At 45.1% G+C, this 22,466-nt stretch overlaps 4 protein-coding genes across 5 annotated transcripts; 3 read left to right on the top strand and 1 right to left on the bottom strand.

The window, feature by feature from the left end:
* Positions 1–2,008: 2,008 nt before the first annotated feature.
* LOC120647256 (FH protein interacting protein FIP2-like) lies at positions 2,009–5,977 on the top strand. 2 transcript variants are annotated; one of them, XM_039923977.1, is made up of 11 exons: positions 2,009–2,170; positions 2,256–2,365; positions 2,448–2,582; positions 2,676–2,828; positions 2,923–3,006; positions 3,232–3,275; positions 3,417–3,490; positions 3,658–3,716; positions 4,256–4,315; positions 5,233–5,313; positions 5,468–5,977. In XM_039923977.1, the coding sequence occupies exons 1-11, from the start codon at positions 2,125–2,127 to the stop codon at positions 5,519–5,521; spliced, it is 900 nt and encodes a 299-aa protein (XP_039779911.1). In that variant the 5' UTR covers positions 2,009–2,124; the 3' UTR covers positions 5,522–5,977. The 2 variants fall into 2 exon arrangements, with proteins under 2 accessions (XP_039779911.1, XP_039779910.1); XM_039923976.1 differs by having other exon boundaries at positions 3,229–3,275.
* A 796-nt stretch (positions 5,978–6,773) lies between these two features.
* Positions 6,774–7,846, bottom strand: LOC120647257. The gene is made up of 2 exons (XM_039923978.1): positions 7,636–7,846; positions 6,774–7,529 (listed from the first exon to the last, which is right to left on the bottom strand). The coding sequence occupies exons 1-2, from the start codon at positions 7,739–7,741 to the stop codon at positions 6,922–6,924; spliced, it is 714 nt and encodes a 237-aa protein (XP_039779912.1). The 5' UTR covers positions 7,742–7,846; the 3' UTR covers positions 6,774–6,921.
* An 853-nt stretch (positions 7,847–8,699) lies between these two features.
* Positions 8,700–12,037, top strand: LOC120648261. The gene is made up of 10 exons (XM_039924988.1): positions 8,700–8,845; positions 9,259–9,493; positions 9,572–9,679; positions 9,755–9,924; positions 10,016–10,149; positions 10,294–10,468; positions 10,559–11,111; positions 11,199–11,311; positions 11,420–11,663; positions 11,819–12,037. The coding sequence occupies exons 1-10, from the start codon at positions 8,700–8,702 to the stop codon at positions 12,035–12,037; spliced, it is 2,097 nt and encodes a 698-aa protein (XP_039780922.1).
* A 4,357-nt stretch (positions 12,038–16,394) lies between these two features.
* Positions 16,395–22,306, top strand: LOC120647248 (protein RRP6-like 1). The gene is made up of 14 exons (XM_039923963.1): positions 16,395–17,234; positions 17,552–17,707; positions 18,435–18,593; positions 18,671–18,754; positions 18,886–18,965; positions 19,052–19,102; positions 19,239–19,338; positions 19,661–19,743; positions 19,841–19,886; positions 20,222–20,309; positions 20,398–20,567; positions 20,694–20,984; positions 21,058–21,153; positions 21,527–22,306. The coding sequence occupies exons 1-14, from the start codon at positions 16,878–16,880 to the stop codon at positions 21,950–21,952; spliced, it is 2,187 nt and encodes a 728-aa protein (XP_039779897.1). The 5' UTR covers positions 16,395–16,877; the 3' UTR covers positions 21,953–22,306.
* The last annotated feature ends 160 nt before the right edge of the window (positions 22,307–22,466 follow it).

The following is a 22,466-nucleotide window of genomic DNA, read 5'->3' as shown; positions in this document are numbered from 1 at the left end:
AGTTTATGTTCACGCCAGCTCTGATCGAGCTCCGTCCCGATGGCTCGCAACACCCGACAGAGGAGCGTAGAGACGACAGAGACACGTGACGGGCGCGGCTCGATCTCCCTCCGCTTTCCATATCCACACGGGCTAGATTAGCGATCGCCCGGCACAATAATGAGGATCACTCGAATCATCCATCAGAGTTCACAGCGGCAAGTTGCTGACAGGCGGGCGTGGACTGCGGCGACGACTCCCGGTCTTCCCCTCCCATGGAAGCAGTGCTCCCGGACACTGACGAAACGCGCGACCGGTTGCCCAATTGGGGAGATGGCGTCGACACGCCGTCAGAACCTGTCCTCCTGGCATCGCGATCGCGTCGCCAATTGCAACCTGTGGTGACTGGTGAGGGTGATCGCGCCATGGCCAGAGCCATGCACGGGAGGGAACAGTCCACCCCCGTGCGAGCCGAAAAAAAGGACTCGTCGTTCGGTCGTCAGCAGTAGAGTAACGGCCCCTCTATTTGCTGCAACTTGGATGAGTAATTGAGGATTCCTGTCTGGAAATGGTGGGCAGCTAACTGCAACGGGGCAGGGAAGGAAGGGCGGTGTTTACCTGAAGCATACGACACTGGTGGAGGTAGCAAAGCCTGTCCAGCGACTAGCGAGTAGCAGCAGTTTTTTATACAAATGGCGTTCATATGCTGTCACGCAGGGTTGGCTGTTCACTCCAGAAAATTGCCCTGTTTCATTGATGATACTATGCTAATTTGCGGATGATGGCCGGAGGGGTTAGTCATGGTATGCGTTGGGTATGGGAGTCCGTAAGCGGTAAGTAGAGCTGGGACTTGGGCCGTGACGTGCCGGCTGGGCCTGGTCCTCTCGTGCCTCATGTCATGTCGGGTCTAGATTTTTAGGCACGGTCGGCATATCATATCGTGCTGTGCTAGCACGAGAAGTCTATTATTAAGTCCAAGCACGGTCATGGCACGCCGGCACGCCTTCGTGCCGTGCCGGTCCAAGCACGACCCTCCAGATAGTTGCAATTGAATTTATATGCATCAATGCTGGAACGTTACTATTGCAATTAGGAAGCACATAAATTATTGATGATAGAAAAATTATGTGATTTTTTTGAATGAATAATATTTTCTTTCATGATTGCTGTTAATTAGAAATGAAGATTAACTGTTATAGTAGAACAACATGCTACTTACCGGCCGATGGGCCGTTTCCGTACCGTGCCGGCCCAAACACGACCCAAAATGTGGGCCGTGCCATACGGGAGCTAAGATCCTAGACACGGCACGGCCCTCGTGTTCGTGTCGTGTCAGCATGATCCAAAATATTTCGGACCTGCCGTGGTTTGGATCCTGCCGTACGATTGTGCCGCAGCCCACCCAAAAGTGAAGACACGGTCAAGTCTCAGCTCTAGCGGTAAGCCTACCTTTTCAGGTTACGCATTGCCTTCTTGAAAATGCATGGCGTTCATCTCGGGGAAATGCAGAGCGGGTCAAAGAGTGAGCCAACCTTTTAACTTTGGTGTGGCCTCATCAAGCTTAAAATAGTTTGATCATAGACCACTGATCTTAGGCCTACCATTTCTTTTTTAAAAAAAGTTACCATTTTTTTAAAACAGATGCTGAAAAAAGGCTATACATGTCACCTTGCAGCGAAAGAAGTTCAATATCCCAACTCATAATGTCGATGAGACCATCTTAATAAAAGTAAATAAAATACAAATTTTGTTTTTAGGTTTGCATGTTTTTTTAATTTGGTTTGCATGTGTTTGCAACACAAATGAGTCGTTTTAGCTTGCAAGACTGAACTTTGTACATCCATCAAAATTATAATGATTTAAAAGTAGATAGGTTGGAGACTTTTTTTTTAAAAAAAGTTGACGGTTCAAATGTCCTAGTGCTAGTGTAAATTACACGAACCTTGAAATTGAATTGTGGAATTGGGACCTTTTCTAAAGAAAATAAATAAAAGAAAAGAAAAGAAACGAGGAAAAGAAAAAGTAAAACCCAGAACGGCAGGTAGACGAAGGAACGCCCCAACCAGAATCTCCAGATCCCCCCCTCCCACAATCCGACGCCTTCCGCCTACCACGCCGCCGGTGCCCAAGCCGGCGACCGCGGCCATGCAGTCGCCGGAGCCCTCCTCCCCTCCTGTCCTCCTCAACATAGGTCTGACCCTTTGCCCTTCCCTGATCCGCTGCCCCCCTTGCCGTTCGGGCGCGAATCGCAGGCTTATTCGTTTACCGTGATGCAGGGGGCAAGAAGTACGCAACGACCGTGGAGACGCTGACGCAGCGGGAGCCCGACTCCATGCTCGCGGCCATGTTCAGCGGCCGGCACATGCTCCCGCACCACCCCACCACGGTACGGCCCGGAGCTCTTCGTCGCTGCTGGTTCTTTTGCGGCTTCAGAGGATCAGTCGAGTGATTTGTGTCATTGTGTGCAGGGGACGGTGTTCGTGGACAGGGACGGTAAGCATTTTCGACACGTGCTCAACTGGCTCAGGGACGGCGCCATCCCCGTGATGTCAGAGTCTGAGTACCAGCAGCTGCTGCGCGAGGCAGAGTACTACCAGTTGCTTGTAAAAGAAAAATGGCTCAATTCCGTCTCGTCTTCTTTAAAAGATTGTTATTTGATTCAACTGTTGTTCATAAGGTGATAGTTTCTGCTCTAGGGCTTAGCTGATTGCATAAATGAGAGGCTCGGTTGGAAGAAAGTTGACAGTTCAGAGGCTGAATTGACACGAAAGGACGTGATAAAATGCATCCAGGCTCAGAAAGTCAGGTTCCGTGGTGTCAATTTATCTGGTCTTGATCTGTCTAAGCTTGTAAGATCTTTGAGAGACTTGCTTCTTTTGTAATTTGTTACAACTTGCACTTGCACTTGCACTTACAAAATGTGGTTTCTTTTTTGCTCTACAGGACTTGTCAGAGGTGGACTTCAGTTATGCGTGTATTAAGAATACCGATTTTTCATTTGCTAATCTTTACAAAGCAAAGTTTGGGGTAAATCAATCACAGTAAAATCCTTTTATTGTTGTTTATCATCTGTTTAGCAGTAGCAAGCCGTAACAACTATGCTAATTTAGTTCATCTGTGACTGTATTAGATGTTTCAATTATGTCGAAATTTAAAATTATTTTTTAAGGTCTTATCTAAGATTACTGCTATAAAAATGAAACAGTTTACTGATAATACCTCTCCGCTATATTCTTTTATTCTTATCAGCAGGTGGAAGCTTCATCCTCATCTTTCCAAAATGCCAATTTGCGTGAGTAAGACACTCCAACAAACTACATGTAGTATTTTTAAATAGGTTCTAAGAGTAAATCCCCCCCCCCCCCTCTTTTTTTCTCATTCAGTTTCCTTTTTGTGCAATTTGGCATTCGTTCTGTTCACCTGCTTTGGAGTAACAGGTGTGAGTTTATTGGAGCAAATCTTCAAGAATCTATTCTGGATGGAGCAAACCTTCGAAGTGCGAACCTGCAAAGTAACGATGCTAACATTGATCTGTTCTTTCATTTCTTGGTTCATGCCTACTGTGGCATTGGTTTAGATCTTTTCCTGTACTTTGTACTATGTCTATACAATTGGGTATGCAACTTTATATTTTCGTATTCTTGATAAAAAATATTGTATGCTCTGATTACTTTGCAGATGCATGCTTAACACGTTGTAGTTTCATTGAGACGGATCTTCATTCTGCCCATTTACAGGTATGCAAACTATAGTGCAAGAACTCAACATATTGAGTTGCCATTCAAATACATTTTGTTCAATGTTACAAATCATTATGAACAGTAGAATAATCTCTGTATCTTCTCTTGTTGTCGTATGAAAGTGTTAGAGCTGCTGGTGTTTAGATATATGTCATTGATCCTCCCAGCTATATGTTGTAGCATCCAAAATGTTGTAGCAGAATTCAGTGCTTACCGAGTCACATTCAGGAGACATGCCTGTTTGTTTTCAAGGTTAAAAAAGGTGTTAGGCGATGTCTAGGTGTATGTGTAGTTGACTAACTATATATGAATTAAACACCAAGATGGCTGAATGCATACTTTAGTTTCATGCCTTGATTTTCCTAATACAGCCTGGTTCAATTGTTTTCCATTCATAGTAATATGCTATATTATTCCCCTGGATTGCTGCAAATATAAGATTTATATGGACTGGTTTTTAACAAGTCAGAAACCATAAAATCTTGGAAGCTGATTATTACGTGTGCATCTTATTATTAATTCAAATGGATTTTCAGACCGCTAATATTACAGCTGCCAACTTGAGAGGAGCTAACCTTGAAGCAGCCAATCTCAAGGTAAATTAAAAATCGCATCACATGATTTAACAGGGAATGTCTGTGTATTCTTGTTAGAAGTTACAACTGAAGTAAATTTTGACAGTGATTATTGTTAAGCCTCATGCTAAAGGCTTCAGCTTATCAGGCTCATATTCGAGCGTGGTATAAAATATCCATGTAGTTTAAACTACTTTTCCCTTTTTAGGTTACCTGTTTCACACCATATGAATAGATTCGAAGGAATATGCTCTCAGATAGGGATGCAAGTCCCACCTTTTTTGTGTCATTGGGTCGACCCAAAACTTGATAAAATGAACTAAAATGGCATGCTATGTAATTAGTTTGGGAGAGAAAATGAACTAAAATGAGAAACCCAAAAACTCCAATGGGTACCCACTTGTGTCCCTACTCAGACGCAAAATTACTTTTAGCAGAATCTGGCATGCTCTATAGGTAGTACATACCTATTTCTCATAAATACTCTTTCTAATTACATTTATTTATTTATTTGACTAATCCCAAGCTTGGAATGATGATAAGCGGATATGTTACCTTTTGCTGACATAGGATCAGTGTAGGATCATTTTCTTTTTTGGTCAAATGCTGATGAGTTCTTAAAACTTTAAACATCTTTTGCGTCTTGTTTCACAAATAGGGGTCTGCATAGAGGGCATGTATACTAGTCATATCAACTGATAGTAGTGCTGACGTAAACATATCTTTGCCCCCCATATCTAAGGTCTGTGACAATTTGCATAAGCGAAACTGTCTAATCCTTGTTAAGCTGTGATGCAATTTCCATTGATGCGCCACATATTCCTTTTGTTTTGGTTTATTAAAAATTTGCAAACAATTGAACATTAACACCACTCCTTATCGGGTGCCTAATTAATATCAATCAGAACTGTTTGTCGAGCTCATTCTGATTTGTGCAGGGTGCTAAGTTGTCTGGAACCAACTTGCAAGATGCAAATCTTCAGCGAGCTTACTTGCGAGAAGTTGACCTGCGTGACACTGTATGTTTCTACTACTCTACTCATTCAATTGTCTAGTTTTATTTCCCGTCTTACCTTAGTTACAAAGCATCCCATGGTAGGTGCTACACATCCCATGGTACCAGACAAACCAATGTCTAATCTTGAATTCTAACTATGTTTGCTTTATCAACAGCTATTAACTGGTGCTAAGCTTGGTGGTGCAAATCTGCTTGGAGCTATTAGGTGATGCAACAAGAGAAGACCATCTACAGCTCGACTGTGTATACTGTACAAATTTATGGGAGGTGGTAGCTTGCGTGCAACAGGATGGTGCCTTCTGTTCCGGTCTTTGCTGGTGGAAATTTAGGACACAAGTACATCAAAAGAAAACGATTGGCTTGATGTTGATGTGTTGTATCCTGTATTAGCTGTACACTGCCCTATGATTGGAGATCCGGCAAGCATTCAGGGCTAGTTTGGATATACCATTCCTCTTGTGGATTGGAGGGATTGATGAGGCCCCTCCAATCCACATGAGGAATGTGTGTATCAAACAAGTCCTGTGTGAAATGCAATGTTAGGCTAGGCGCAAGGCGGTTTCTAGGCGGTGACCCATCGCCTAGAGCCTAAGCGAGCCTAGGCGTTTCTAGGCGGTTTTCTAGGCGGTGTTGTACATGTATATATACCTTCCTATACACATCAATTATATCTCTAAAAGAAAAGAAAATCTGAAGACTAGTGGGGCAGTGGGCCTAAAGTTGGACAAAAGGCCCATCAAAGCAGCACAACCCAAGTCCCAACCCTAACTCTACCTTATCTCCATCCGATGCCTCCCCCACCTGACCACCTCTGCTTCCTCCTCCACCCGCCTCTTCCTCTGCTGCGCAGCCGCCGCCGGCGCCTGCCCGCTCCTGCCTCCTCCTTCGCTGCCCAGATTGCTGCCCCCACCCTCCCCTGCTTCCTCCTCCGCTGCCCTCGCCGGCGCGGATCGATGCCGAAGCCTCTCCCCCGACCCATCCTTACCTCCTCCTCCTCCGCCGCCACAAGCCGACCTCCCCCGCCGCCGCTGCAACCTCCTCCGAGTCTCTGCCGCCGTCCCAGCCCGACGTCCCTTCGCTGTCGACGTGGGGGCAGCGACTAATCCCGCCTAGGCGAGCGCGGAACGCCGCCTTGTTGAACATTGGTGAAATGTGGTGTTGTACTCGAAATTAGGCTGTCAGTGTAGAGGAAAATTGCTGTTTCTTATAAATCCAAAAGGCTATGTTGTTGTTGTATAAATCCAAAAGGCTGCATATTTCCTGGTTATTGTGGACAAAATTACCTGATTACGTGTTCTGCTGGGATCAAACTTCATTCTTGGTGTCGATTTACCATGTCATCTCGGAGAGCTTGCCTGCGTTAGCTTGCGCTTGGCTTATACAAGTATTTGTATGCACTGAAATGGCTTTCCCGTTTGTTTCAGATATTTGTTTGCACTGAACAATCCCTTTGCACCGGTGTTTCCACAGTTGAAAACTCTGTTTTTCTTTTCTTTTGTGTTACAACAGGCAGTCATATGTATGTACAGTGTACAGTAATCGAATGTATGTAAACTATCACGTTTGCATTTTATTCAGATGCACAAGGATGTTCACAGCTGCAGCACGATCAACTGTCGGAGAGACTGACGATGTGGTTGCCTGACGGCGCCGTCTCGGCCGATTGATCCATCGTCAACCTGTACCTCGCCAACAGGCCGGCGCCAACCAGAGCCAGCATCACGGCAAAGATCGCCAGTAGCATCCTCCTACTGTCCTTGGCGAACCCGTACGCCACCGGTCGGCGAGCTGCAGGTGCAGCCGCGGCGTTGTCGCTGCTTGGGTGCTGTTCGTCGTCTTGGCCTGGATGGTCCATGGCCGCCCCGGCGTCCTCCTCCTCCTGGCCTTTCTCTTCTTCAGCAGCAGTTCCCGCTTTCTGCGCGCTGGTGTGACCTGCAGGTTCGTGGTTCTGGCCAGCGGCGGCGTCACCACCCATGTCCGCACCCGGCGCTTTCAGATCCTCGGCCGCCGCCGCGGACAGCTTCGGCATGGTGATGAGGAGGATGCCGTCCTTGTCGAGCCTCGCGCGGATGGCGGCGGCGTCGCAGGTATCGGGGACCTGGAACTCCTTGTGGAAGCGCCTCCACCTTCTACCGTCGGCGCCGAGCGGCCGCTCGCCGGTTATCCGCAGCCTCCCGAATTTGTCGATCTGCACCCTGATCTGCTCCTTCCTGAACCCTGCATTCGTGCGTGGACGCAGCCAATCGCCAATGTAACATCCCGGATGATATAGATCATAGACAAGCTACTGAATGAGCATGCTCTAGCAGAGATGGGCGCATGCCTTCCGCGGAGAGGTCGACGCGGAGGGCCACCTTGTCGGGTTCCTCCTGCAGGCTGTTCGGCGGCACGAAGTCGACGTACGTGCGCGCCGTCGTGGCGGTGGCCATGGGCGATCTTGGTTTTGAGTTCTGACGCCGGCCCCTCGCTCTGCGGCAGCTAGAGGATTTCAAAGCAATTCAGACGGTGAACACGAGTTGGATTCTCGGGGACGCAGGAAGCCATTGTTCGTGTGCACCTATATACTGGGGTGGGAATGGGATCGGAAGAGTGCAGCACGGGAGGAGGAATTGCTTCAGCTTGCGTTTAGTTTGTATGGCCTACGCTACGCCTATGCGTGGTTCTTGCTGCCTTTGGAGTTTGGACGATCCATCGGCGATACCTTTTTCTTGCCTCTACGAGTGTATTCGTGTACCTTCCAGGCTTCCACAAAGGAAAGCTCGCAAGGTTTCCAGTTCGGTCTCCCACACTGGTTTTCTTCTTGGTCTGCACCCCTGAAGGAGGAGGATGATGTGTGCGACGTTGGGCAGGGGACAAGCAACTATTGGGTCTGATTCTCAAGAAAAATGGGATGAATTTCTCAAATTGTCAATGCTTAAGCAACAAGGTTGTATGTCCGCGAAACACACGCTATGATCATTCACAGTACGAAATGCATATAACATCTAATCATGCTATGGTAGTAGTAATACATTTTTTTTTTCCGAAAAGGGAATTATTATTGATTTCAAGCTATTTATGGCCCACTACAGCCCAGATCGACCCGCATGGCCCGCACAAACTAGTTGGGCCGGGCCGGGCCGGTGACTGCGGCTGCCGCTCTACTGCTTCGCTCCATGCCGTCGCCAGCCATGAGGACGACGACCGAGAGTGGTGGAACCGTGGAAGGGAGGACGTGGCCGGCGGGCGCAGGGGACGCGTGCGCCGGGAAACAGGGCGAGGTGGCGAGCTGCATGTGCTCATGCACTCCCAGCGTCCAACGAATAGGCGCACGCACGGTGCCCGATGGACCACCTCTTCCACGCAGACGTTTCCGACGCATCCAGCGCGCGCGCAGCCGCCTCAGCCATGGACACGGGTGTCGCGAACCAGCAGAAGCTGCCGGCGGACGCTGGAGGGGTTGCGCCGGCGGCGGGAAGCAAGGCGGGCGGCGGCGGTGGCGAGCGGAAGCACCTCTCCTCCATCGCCAACCACGTGCTCCGGCAATGTTCCCTGTGCGTGCGCCGTTCGTCGCCTCTTTTCCGTTTTGTTCATTTTGTACAGTTTTTGGTGCCTCCTGTAGTCCTGTATCCTTTAAAAGGTGTACCATATTCAGCAAGTGCACAAGTTCAGTATTAGATCATGTAGAACTATCGAAGCAGACCACGTCAATTACAAGTTCAGAGCTTTATTATCTTTTCCTGTTATGTGAAAGCAATCTCGTTTGTCTATGTGTTTTGTCTGAATGTCAAATTGGTCAGAACGGCTCAAACTTGTTTGATGGGGATCTGAACTTCCCAAGTCTATGATGTTATAAATGGGGAATCATTGTTCAGCTTGGGCCTTTTGCTGCTTTACTAAGGGGGAAAAAACTTAACATGCCTATTTCTTATAAGTTTTGGTACTAATGTATGATTCTGCGACACAGGACATTGGACAGGAGTGTTAATGATTTGGTTGCAGACTTCGAGTTGGGCTTAAAGACTGCTGCAGTTGACAACTACTCAAGGAAACTAGTTGAGTTTTGTAGCCTTCAGGCCCTGCAAATCATCACATCTCATGATATAGGAGAAAAGATAAGTGAGGGATCGCTTAGTCGATTCACTTTTGATATGATGCTAGCTTGGGAAACCCCCACTCCTTCGGATCAACAGACTACCATGGTTGGTAATTCAGCATATATATATGTGACACATGAAAATGCTTGAATCCTGAACTTATTGACGTGCTAAATGCTACAGGAGAGCATAGCGAAAGAAAGGGAAGACAGAAAGGAGCCACTGGGAGCAAATGAAGCTGTGATGGGTGATGAGACTTCACTGTTCTATTCAGATATCATGCCTCTTCTTGTAAGCATGTCAAAGGTATTACTGCTTACCATTATATCATGGTCAATTTGTTCTAAGCCATCAATTGGTTAACAGGTGAATGAAGAGCCAACTGTTGGAGAAGAAGCGTACGTGTGGTTTGGTTCTGTATTCCCTTTGGCTTGTGACGTGGTCAATGCTCGATTCACATTTGAGGCTCTCACTGCTACCACAGCTAATAGGCTGCATTATCCTGCTTATGACAGATTCCTGAAAGAGATGGATAAGTATGCCGCCTGTTCCGCGATTGGATCAAATAATATTTATGTACTAACATAATCCCAAACGTATAAAGCGTAACATTTTCGATCTTTTTAGATCCTTCAAGTTCTTGCAAAACTTGCCAATTCCAACTGGAATTGAATTTGCTGAAGACGAATTCATTTTGCACATGGAGGGGACAGCAGGAACACAAAGGGTAGTGAGGCACGTTGGAACCTCCAGTTGGCCAGGTAATCAATCTGACCACTTTGTTTCTTGATTCTGATTGCTTCCATTTTACATATTCTACTACATCTATTCACTGATTACCTTCATTAGTACATACTGTAAACCTTAGTTTATCTTTACAATGCTTGGTGTTTTGGGTTATCTAGGTCGAGTGACCCTGACAAACAAGGCACTATATTTTGAGGCTTCTGGAAAAATTACATACGAATCCGCTATCAAGGTTGATCTTTCACACACTGAAATTGAACACCAAATTAACACGGCTTCAACAGGCCCTTTTGGCGTGCCTTTGTTTGATAAAGCCATCGTCTTTGAGTCACTGTGAGTTTAATCTTACATAGATCTTTTTGGTGTTCATACATAGAGCTTATACTCATATACCAATTTGACCTGAACCGTTCATCTGTGCAGACCTGAGCCTCTGGTTTTGGAGTTTCCCGAGATGACAAGCTCAACAAGGCGGGATATGTGGCTTACTCTGATAAGAGAAGTACTCTTCATTCACCGTTTTATATCAATGTACAACATAGAATCACCCGTTCACAAATGGGAGGTACACTCTAGAATTATATTGGGAGTAATAAGGCTCCATGCGGCAAGAGAGATGCTAAGGATGGCGCCGCCGCCTCCATCCAGTTTTTTAGTGTTCTCACTGTATGATGACCTGCCTAAAGGTGATTTTGTACTTGAACAACTAGCGAGCAACCTGAAGCAGACCTCCACCATTACCCGATTGAGTGCATCCTATGTATTTAAGGGTTTAAGCAAATCTTATGTGATACCTTTGAGTGCGGAGATAGCAAAGGATCATGAGACAGACTCCAATGGCCATGAGCAGCCCCTGGCATCCCTAGAAAACAAGATTGATCAAGTGAAAGATGAGGCCAGGGAAGTCACCGCTGCCAATGCTGCCATTGAAGGGATGAGGGAGGAAGGCATCACTGATAGCCTTCTCGTACTGGTGGTACGATCAATTCCTTAATGTTTACTTGCTGTGTGTTGTTGCTCCTCTTGTGCTGACTTAAACCAACATCCTGTTACTTCTATGCAGGGATTGGTCAGTTCCATCAGCAAATTGCGCCCAGTGATCCAGCAGATAACCTCATGGGAAAGACCGCTTGTTACTGGCAGTATCCTTGCTGTAACATTGCTAACCATATACAAGTAAGACTACATATTCATTACTAAAGTTGATCTTGGCCATGTATCTGAAAGCATTTGAGGTCAGACAATGTAACAGGAAACGTGATGTCCTTCATTTTCCTCATGCAGTGAGTGGTTCGGTTATGTGTTAGCCGCATCCCTGATGCTGGCAGTTGGCATGATGGTTTGGGCTAGACAAAGAAAGATCGGCAAGATATGCTCGGAAGTGATCATCGATACTTCATCGGACAAGACAACAATGGAGAGCATAGTGGAAGCACAACAAAACCTGAAGAAAGCGCACGAGTACATCAAGACAGCAAACATCATCATCCTTAGGCTGTGGGCGATCGCGCTAGCGAGGTCGCCAAAGGTACCATTGCAGCTGATTCACAGCTGTGGCTGGTTGATCCCTCTGCCAGTTTGGTTGTTGGGCTACTGCGTTCTGTGCCTTCTCTTCTGTCATGAGACAAATGTGAAGCTCGTAAGTAACATTTCACCATGCTCTGTTCTGTTTGCACTTTGCAGCACACAGAGACGATGATATGGATGCTGACCGGGTCCGCAGTGGTGGTGGCCGTCATCCCGTTCAAGTACATCCTGATCGGGGCGGTGGCAGGCGGCCTCCTGGCGAACACGAGGATCGCGAAGGCCATGTCGAACCCGCAGGGTAGCCGGCGGTGGAGGGAGTGGTGGGAGTCCATCCCCGCCGTCCCGGTTCGAACAGTTGACAAGAACGAGCTGTGAAAAAAAAACTGAAAATAGCTTGACTAAACGGCAAAAGCTCTTCTGCCAAGTGTTTGCAATGCTCTACAGGCTACAACTTTGTGTATGCTTTGCCATGAGACGGTGTGCACTTCTGTATACTAATCTGTAAACAGGGGGCACTTGCAAAAGAAACTTGATAGAGGCTGTAGTTCTGGAATAAGCCATATCAAGATGTGAGATGAGAATAAGCCATTTCGGCAGTGGATATTACTACTGAGTAAACACTGTACTTTTTACAGATGTGTTCAATGGTGTTTTCCTTCCCCTTTATGACGGCTATCCATTCGATCAAAAAAAAAAAGATAAAAAAGACGGCTATCCATCATGCACGTGTGAAACTGGCTTTTGCACATTGCAGCGCCAGCTTTAGTCCAAAGCTTATGAGCTGATGTCTGCTTGTTTGTTTTTGTTGATGATGCCTTCTGAATCTACCTTTATGACCAAAGCTGTAACATCCCGTCTCCGGACCGGTCTGACTGGTTGGGCGTCTTCCAACTCAACATTATCTTCTCACGGTGTTTATTTTCTTTCACTCAACTCTCTTTCTTCCCCGTTGAGCCAGAGACGAGCAGAGCTCGTTCCACAACCGCCCCTTCCTTCGATCTCCTCCCTCCGGTCGCCTTGCTTCGATCCCTTGCGCATAGAAGTTCCCCACCACCTCCTCCACCTTCCCCAACCTCCAGCCTAGCCTCTCCTCGGTCGAATCGGCGAGAATCGAAGCTCCAAGCCTCCATGGACAGTAGCTCCACCCCTCACCGTCGATCCGCCTCTTCGGTCGTCCTCCGCCCAAACAAGTCCCTAAAATGGGTTCGTGGTGAGCCCCTCATCCTCCCCGACCCCTTCCTTCGTGGATTCCGACGCCGAGACACCCGGGACGCCGCCGGCCATGGCCCTGCACCATGGCTCGACTAGGACCGGTCTGACCGGTTATAATAACCGGTCTGACCAGTGAAGCCCTTTTATTCATTTGGCGAAAACTTACAGATTGTGTAACAAATCATGGAAAAATCCTAAAAATACAAAGTCAGTTTTGTTTGAATGTTTAGATTTAAATCTTCAGGGGAAAAATATTAAATCTCATGAAATGACCTTTTTGCCTTACTAGACTTTAATTGGTGCTTAGACTCGTTTAATTAGTTTCGGGAAATCTATTAGTCTAAAAATTATGGAACTTAGGTAGTAGTTTAATTTATGTATAGATAGCCCACTATAAAAGTTTTCGAACTAGAAAACATAGTTGGAGGTGTTGGTGGATTCTTCAGGTGTTAGTATAATTAAGATAAATCATGTTAAATTAAATTAGGAGGTTGTACCAGTGTTCTGTAACTTAGTTGGGGTTTAGTTCGGTAGGACTGGTCTGACCGGTCGAATGGACCGGTCTGACCGGTAGTGTGGCCAGGACAAGTCGGACCGGTCTGACCGGTCGTAGATATCGGTCGGGGTTCGGACAGTCCGGCCATTTGTCCGGATATTCCGGGACTTTTTCCGGAAACTCCGGGGTTAGTAGGTCCAGATACTCCGGGTATCTGTTCGGATACCCCGGATCTTTGGTCTCAAGTCAGAGCGGTGGTAAATGTAAAATTAGATTTATTAGCTTTATTTCTCCATGCTAAATGTTTACTATGTACTTTTAGTTGTGCTAGATAAAGTGATTTTTGTAGTTTATAATGCATAGTTGGAGTTAGGAGAATGCTAAAAATATAAAATCAGTTGGGTTAACTTTGTGTAGATTCATGTAAGGTTTAATTAACCTCCGTCGATGTAGTGTTTATAGTTAGGCAATATCGACCTTGTGCTTGTATTGCTTTACTTTTTACTGTATTATTCATGCATTCATGCATATGCATCGTTGCACCTCATTTAGGTACGCTAGGGGCACACGTGTGGACGGGAAGCACGCGGTGTGGAGTTGACCCATAAGACGGTGTTTGGCGGATATCTCCAGAAGATGGAAGGACTGCTGAAGCAACCGAAGACCCGGCCCAATGGTCGGAAGTGCCCAAGGCCGGAAATAATATTAGCACTGACTTAGTGTTACCCTCAGGCAAACCCCGGTGCATGTCCTATTAATTTAAATTATGATTCACTATGTATATGTTTTATCTATTACTTGTGCATTACGTATTAGGAATTGATTGGAACCATAGCTGCATGATCCCTAGGTTTCCTTGAGTTTTACTAGTATGTCTAGGTCGATAGCGGTGTCAGGCTAAATAAGACCGGTAGAAGTCGGGTGACTACGTGTCACTCGCGAGACACAGGAAACTTTAGAAGCCGAGTAATTGCCGGTTACTCGCGAGATACATTATTATCTTTATACTTCAGTATTTGAGAAATGGATTGAAATGATATGGAGATGTGAGACCGGGCGGGGAGGATGTGTAGGTATGGTAGCAGGACAGGGTTTCTGGGTGCCTTAGCCCCGTCTGAGTCGATTAAGGACCGGTTGTTGTGGCAGTGCTGATCGGGGATTGAACTGTACTAACCGCATGCCGGGAGTAGGAGGTAGTCGAAACCGGTAAACCGAGTACTGCTTTGCTTCGAAAGTACAGGAATCCGCACCCAACTCCTGGGGCGAGTCGAGTAGTCGCGGAGAATCGGGATGCATATGTTTACTTTTGGTGGTCTCACGTTGAGCTCGGCTGACCATATGTCGTTGGGCTGGTTCCTGTAGTTCGAGGCGGGGAGGGGAAATGTCGGTGCGTGGGGTCCGACGGGGCTTTTGCGTGCCGTGTTGGTTAGGTCCGCCTTGCAAGGTTAAATCGGATCGATTCGCCGTGTCTCGCGGTCATGAGGGTCTTGATCTCTTTGCTGCATCGTAGCAAAATGTTAGAATGTGAGTTATGTATATTTATGTAAAATATTGAGCACATGGAATAAATTTTTGCTTGCATCACCATGATTGCTATAGTGGGTCTATGCAAATATTAGATGAGAGTTAATTTATATAGAACCTGAAGCTAAAATAGTGAAAGTAATGAATTACTTTAGTCGCTCTTTCTGCAAAACAAACCACTAGCCAAAGGCCATGCATGTCTAGATATGTGGGCTAAGTATACCCAATAGTCGGGTAAGTCTTGCTGAGTATTAGTTGCTCAGGGTTTGTTGTTTACCCTATTTCAGGTATAGGAGCTAACTAGGCTTCACATCGGTGGGCTCGATGTGGCGCCTTGTCTTCACGTCTCGGTAGTTCTCGATTTATTTAGTTCGTTTTATTTATCCTCTAGTAAAAAGGTTCTGTAAGTTAGATTCTCTTCCGTTGTTATCTTTTCTTTTGTAAATTTTAAATTTAAGCTGCTTTGTAAAAGTCTTAATATTATTTACTATTTTGTAAGATTTTATCATGTTGATACCCTCTGCGCTCGCCTTTGTGCGGGACTTCTGGTGTGTTTCGATCGGCCTGTGGGTTGGAAACAGCCTGTCAAGTTACACCTAATTAAACTAATACGCCGAATGATGGCGGTTATGTTTAATTAAGCATTTTAACTCGGCGGGTCTATCACAAAAGCTTTGGACTATTGCCTCCTTTTGATCATCAGAAACATGCTTCTATTCCTGGTACTTATGGCCAAACGCGCACTCCTGATTCTGGCTAAAATTTTATGTTCTTTTTTACTCCGACAAACGTTGAGGTACCATGCTAGATCAAGAGGCATTCCAATTGGTTGGACTGGGGCACCGAGTTCAGTACTGCACCTGATGGACATTTTCAGCTTTGTTTGTCCCTTAACCAACAACTCCTTCTGGGATCAGGCATTTGCGCATCCAGATCGAGGAATCGACTCGACAAACAAGGGAAATTTTCTCGGCGAAAATTTTCCGAGAAAACAAAAAATCTTGTTTCTAGTTAGGGTCCGGTTTTTTTTCTTATCGTCCGAAATTTTCGGCCCTTTTGAATCCCCGCCCAAACCAAATTGGTGCAGGCTAATATTAGACCACCCCGCTGCCTTCTAACATTAAACTTTGTCCATATTCCATTCCCCATCTCCTTCGGTCCCTCCACGACTCCACAGGAAGTCATGACGGCGGCGGCAGTCATGTTGAACAGACTCTCAGTTGCTGCAATATTTCTCATTTATATGCATTGTTGTATCTTGTTTTTGCTGTTAGATTGTTTGAAAATAATCTAGGTTATTTCCTACACAAAGTGAGGATTTTTTTTTCTAAATTTCGTTCGAAAGCAAAACGGGCGAATCGAATTTTTTTTCTAAAAATCCGATAAATGCATTTTTCGCTGACCTCCGATTTTTTTAAGGGAAACCTGCTCGACATCACGGGGTCCTCTCTGATTCTCTATCAATAAATGAGAAAGATATTTGCTGAACACTTGAGCTGTCGCCGTCCCGATCCATATCCCGAGGCTTCGGTCCGCCGACGCATGAGCAAGCGATGAACACGGCCACTCCACTCAACGCGGCATCACGAGTAGCGGCGTCTCCCCGTCCCTGAGCAGGCTGCGGAGGCGGCCATCATCACGCCGACTCGCCGAGGTCTCCTTGCCGTCGGCGCCAATAAAAGCGAGAGGAGCCCTCCCGCTCTGGAAACCGCCAGCCAGCCCGTTCCCACCCGTTTCCCCAGCTCGCCCCCCACCTCAATTCCACCCCCGCGGCGAGGTCCGTCGCCGCGGGGCGCGCCCAACCCAAAACCCTAGCTCCGCCGACGATCCCGAGTCCTCGTCGCCGCGCGCTGCCCGGCCTCCCGCCCGCCCGCGGCTCCTTCGCCGCTTGTCTCGGGGGGTAGGGGGCGGCACGTCCTCGCGGATGCGCGCGGCCTGCTCGTGGACCACGACGACATCCCGCTCGCGCGCCGCGGGTCCTCCATGGACGGGCCCGAAGGCGTGAGGGGGAAGGAGGAGGCGGCGCCGGGCCGCGAGGCTGGCGACGCCGAGGAGGCGGGGGACGGGTTCCAGCTCGTGACGCATGGCAAGAAGAAGAAGAGGGCCAGTGGTCAGGAGGGTGGGGGCGCTGGCTCCGGCGCCGTCCTCGGTGCCGGGTCGGTGGGGGCGTTGACCAAGGACAAGGGAGCCGCGCCGGGGACGAAGCCGAAGGTGCCCTTCCACGATCCAAGCATTCCCCGGCCGCAGGATGTGTACAAAATCAGAGTGGATAACTACAAACCGTTCGAGCATGTCTGGCTGGAGCGCAGCGAGGATGGCACCCGACCTGTTCACCCGCTGGTCAGTGCTCTATTTCGTCCGTTAGTCACTAGTGAGCCATTGTGTTGCCACTTTTCTATGGTCTGGCGTGTTCAATCAGAGTGGATGAGCTATGAAATCCTTGATCAATATGTGAGACATGACTTGAGTAAAATTGTTTTACATTGCTTTGTTCGTTTAGTTGAGTCTTGGCTCTTGACCACCAAACACCTGTTTTCTTTTTAGAAGATTATTACAGAATTGCTTTATGTGTGCTGTTGATCTTATGTACTTATGCTGGGAAAATGTTGCTTGCACACATGTCCGAGTACCATAAGTGTTAAGTTATTTTCTTGCAGGAAAAACTGCCTGTTGAACACTTCGTCGACAGAAATGTCCCTGAATGTGAACCAGTGAAGCCAGCTGATATAGAGGATACACCATTTACGCTGGTTGAAGATCACAAAGGCTTGATGGAATTAGCTAAAAAGCTGAAGAGTGTAACTGAATTTGCTGTAAGCATTTGTAATAGACTTTTGTTGTTTATAAATTCCAAATGAATCTATGCCATGCTTACCCGCCACTTACGTTGTACTGAATACTGCGTATTTGTTCTGCTTTGCATGCATCTTTATTCATTAAACTGTTAGCATGCTTTCCTGAACATTTGTCCTTGCAAAGTTTATTTCGCGCACTTAATTCATTATAGTAGTTCTCAGTGAACTATTTTAAGTTAATTGCGGCCCTTGTTGTTGCTATATATGTGGTTGTGAAATGTACGTTGAGCTTGACGGTCTTATACTAGAACCTTTGGGAAAATTCTTAAAACTAGATTGCTTTTGTAACAATTTGACAAAAGTGCCTATCACATGGATCATATAAGGGTCAAATATGAGAACTTATATTGTAGCATTCTATTTTGAAATTCAAATGAAACCGATATTTTATACTTCTTGTTCCCTCATGATTTTTTGGTTGGAGGTTTCTTGTGTATGATAGATTGTTGCTTGTACTTTTTTTTTTTACTTCTTCCTTGTTGGACACGCTAATCTGGCTTCCTGGTTCCTGCCATGAATTACATGCTGTAACCTTGGTGGATATGTGAACAAGCTAAATGTTCCATGTTTTCTTTCTTCTTATTATACGCCCTATTATGTTCTAGACCAGCTGGAATGAAACAGAACAACTTCTTAGGTCTTCATGATGTTAACAACTTATTACCTGATTTTGTTTCATTTTCAGGTAGATTTGGAGCACAATCAATATAGGTCATTTCAGGGTTTGACCTGCTTGATGCAGATTTCAACCAGAAGAGAAGACTTCATTGTGGACACTCTTAAGCTTCGCATATACATCGGTCTCTACTTGCAAGAACCTTTTAAAGATCCAACCAAGAGAAAGGTTTTGAAGAACTTATCAGTAGTGTCTGTCTATGCGCACTCAGATTTCTTGTTGCTAATTCATTCTTGGTCAAATAGGTAATGCATGGTGTGGATCGTGATATAATGTGGCTCCAACGGGATTTCCACATCTATGTATGCAATCTTTTTGACACAGGACAGGTAATTTTCAAATGAAGACCAATAGTACCATGATAAGGCCTTCCACTTTGCTTGTTTCTGTATTATCCTCGAAACACTCATTTTGATGTTTAATAGACTGAATCTTGATTTTTCCTTCCAACCCCAATCAGGCTTCTAGGGTCTTACAGATGGAGAGAAACAGCCTAGAGCACCTATTGCTTCACTTTTGTGGAGTGACAGCAAAGAAGGAGTATGACTCTACCCAATAAATTTATAAAGACACACTCTGACCTCCCTTGTATCTTTAATGAAATTTGTTCGGGTACCTTCTTGTAGATATCAAAATGCAGACTGGAGGTCGAGGCCACTTCCTGAAGAAATGATCAAGTATTGTGCATATAAACTCGATCATGGGTTTCTACTCTCTTTTCTGTTGTGTTTTGTGCTGATTACTTTGGTCTACTCATTTTTACTATTGCTAACTTGTCGTCAATTATATTCAACTGATGTTACTGCTATCCAGGTATGCTAGAGAAGATACACACTATCTGCTGTACATATATGACTTAATGAAACAGAGACTACAAAGGGAGTCGACACCTGAAAATGATCTTCTTCTAGAGGTAAAACTCCTTGTTTTTGTTTGGATTCCCATCTTATATGTTGATGTCATAAGAGAGGGCACAGTTTGGAATTGTCCACCTCCTTGACTGAACCTTAAGTGTAGCACTGCGGATTCCTAAAAGTAAATTTCTCTTTCATTAGATTTGGAACTGTGTGGCAGATAAAAATGCTGATCCTTCTTCTATTCTATTAAAAATTTGCTAGCTCTTTGTTTCCCATGATCCCTGAATTGAATTAATTTTTATTTGGACTGAAACGTATCAAATTGCATGTCCTGATGTGTAGTTTTTAGATTTTTTATGAGAGTTTTGGTTACTGCAGGTTCATAAGCGCAGTAATGAAATTTGCTTACAGTTCTATGAAAAGGAGCTGCTGACAGATACATCCTATCTCCATATATATGGGTTTGAATGCTGCTTCCCTCGGTTCCTTCACTCGTTCAATAGTGCGCAGAAGTATATTTTGTGTACCTATCTGGTTAACCGAATTATATAATTACAGGTTGCAGGAACATGAGTTGAATGCAAAACAGCTGGCTGTTGTTGCTGTAAGAAGATACTTTATACATTCTCGCATGAATATTCTGCCTTGAATAGGTCTAGGGATTTGTGACTGTTAGATACCAAATCTTGCTATGGACTGCTGATGATTTTGTTTAGAAAAATGTTTGCTAGACTTCATAACCTTTGGATGTTTTGATTTTCGTGAAGTCATAATTAAGACATCATTTTTGTAAATACAAAGTTATTAATGCATTTGCTCCACTGACCCAAAATTTTCCATTTTGTTTATGTACATAAGATCATATTTTATCCAGTTTCTTCTATCAAGGTATTGCCTACATAATTGAACAGCCTCTATTTATTCCTCCCCCTGTCTCAGGCTCTACATGGGTGGAGAGATCGTATAGCTCGTCAAGAAGATGAGAGCACTGGTTATGTATTACCAAATAAGGCTTTAATTGAGATAGGTATTGCTGTTTGTTTAGATTGTTATGGTGCAAAACTAGATCTGTAACTTTGCTAACTCTTCCATTGCTTCCACTTTTGGCTTCAAAGCAAAGCAGATGCCTACAGATAATGGGCATTTAAAAAGAATAGTAAAATCAAAATATCCATTTGTTGAGAGCAGTCTCGATGAAATCATATACACCATTTGGAATGCGCTTGAATATTCTTACGCATTTGAAGGAATAGCTGAGCAACTAAAGAAGGAACGGTTGGAACAGGTTTGTTGGGCTCAACTTCTGTGGATTCAACTTTTCGTTCATTTGCTCTAAATGCTTTTTAAGACTGCTAATTTTTAGCACTGGTGCTTAAGGATTTCTTCTGAAAACATTTCTTATCTTGTGCAGTTGGCATTGAAGAGTGTTCCGGCCAGTGATGAAACAACTATTTTGGATGCTGAGAGTGATAGGAGTAATATTGATCCAGCCTGTCAGTCTTCTGTGGCTCCTTCATCAACTGCAAATGTCAATGTTGCTTCTGACGGTGGGGCTGGTTTTATGAACGAAACAGCTTTGATCAGCAGCATCCACCTAGAGGACAATACTCAGACCATATCATCAACTAAGATCTTCGAGACCTTGCCAGGGCTGACCAGACCAATTAATAAGGATGCCCTGAGCAATAATAGATATCAGCAGGTAAGAAACATATCAAACAGCTGTGTGAATTTTATTATCACATTTATATTGCTGCATTTTGTATGAAGCTCAGGCTACTGAAGAACTTAAGAGACCCACTTTAGGAGCTTTGGGAAATTCAGCACCTGGAAGACAGACAGAGAATTTTGGAGGGTTTTCAAAGGAGAAGGTACAGGCAAACTATTCCTTTGAACAATGAAAATATTACAACAGTCATTCTTAATACATGATTCTGTGTATCAATCTACTATTTTTTTTTGTTGAAATGTTGAAGAGTTGCATACAATTATACTTGGTTTGGTTTGTCAACTAGTAATGTTATTGTTCTTTTCCCCCTTTATTGTTCATGTTTTGAGTTTTGAAAGAAAGACTCTGCTATAGGTTAGCTTGAGTATTCTTACAATCTGTTTTTGCTGTTGGGTTTGCAATTTTGTTTACACTACTAAATTCTTGGTATGTTCATTTTTGGCCTCGTCAGTTTGTTTATTGATTTTTCTTACCTATATCATGTTTTATGTTTAGATTTGTGTCTTGCTGTTCAGTTTCAGGGTGGGAGCAATGTGGACAACTTTAGATCTTCTGTGCTTCCTTACCAGCAGTTCTCTGGTGGGATGAAACATTCAGCTGCTATTGGCCCCACAGAATCATTTTATCCAAATACTGGAATACAGAGTGACAATGCTTGGATTCAATCAACTCAGATGAATGAAGCGATGCAGCTGGGCAATGCGACTTACTACACACAGTTTCCGGGGTATAGCACTGAAGTTGTAGGGAGCCAATATGAACCTGAGGGCATGCAGATGTCCAGCTACCTGTCTGGTTTTGAGCCTGCCTTTCAATCAGTAAGCCAAAGTCCGGGAACAGGAGTACCTCCTGGTAGAAATAAGGAAGGAAGTTTCCAGAATCCGATGAGACGACAATCTTACCCGCCTTCTGGTAACAGATATGATAGACCATACCAGTAACCGCTCTGATGTATAGCAGAAGTAAAGGAAAGATGGTCACGCCACATTGATCCTTCCTGTGCAGAAATTGTCTGTGTAGAGAACAAAAACTTGGGCTGTTTTAGTTGCCCTCTGAATGCCTCCCTGGATTTTCGGCATCCCACTAACTCAAAGGTGAGAAACCAAACATTGACAGTAGATGCAGGGTATGGGAATTGCCATCACATTGGCTCATGTAACAGGACTAACAAACATGTGTTGTGGTTCACTGGTGAATATCGGCTTTGCACAAAGTGGTATACTGTAATACTGGTAAAGTGTAGCTCCTGAATACAGAAGACCTTGAACACAAACAGCTTTGTTCTGTCATTTTTCCTTGTGCTATGTCTTTCGTTTTGTGCTGTCATATTTTTCTGTTGATTTTTTTAACGCAATTCACGATCCATCAGTATTCTGCAAGTACTTCGGTACTCGTGTCTAAGATCTCGAGTTCAACCAAACGGGTAGCCCTGTGTATCAAGGCTATCGATCTTAG

This window comes from Panicum virgatum, chromosome 9K, assembly GCF_016808335.1.
Source record: "Panicum virgatum strain AP13 chromosome 9K, P.virgatum_v5, whole genome shotgun sequence".
Taxonomy (NCBI): Eukaryota; Viridiplantae; Streptophyta; class Magnoliopsida; order Poales; family Poaceae; genus Panicum; species Panicum virgatum.
This window is presented reverse-complemented; position numbering and strand designations above follow the sequence as displayed.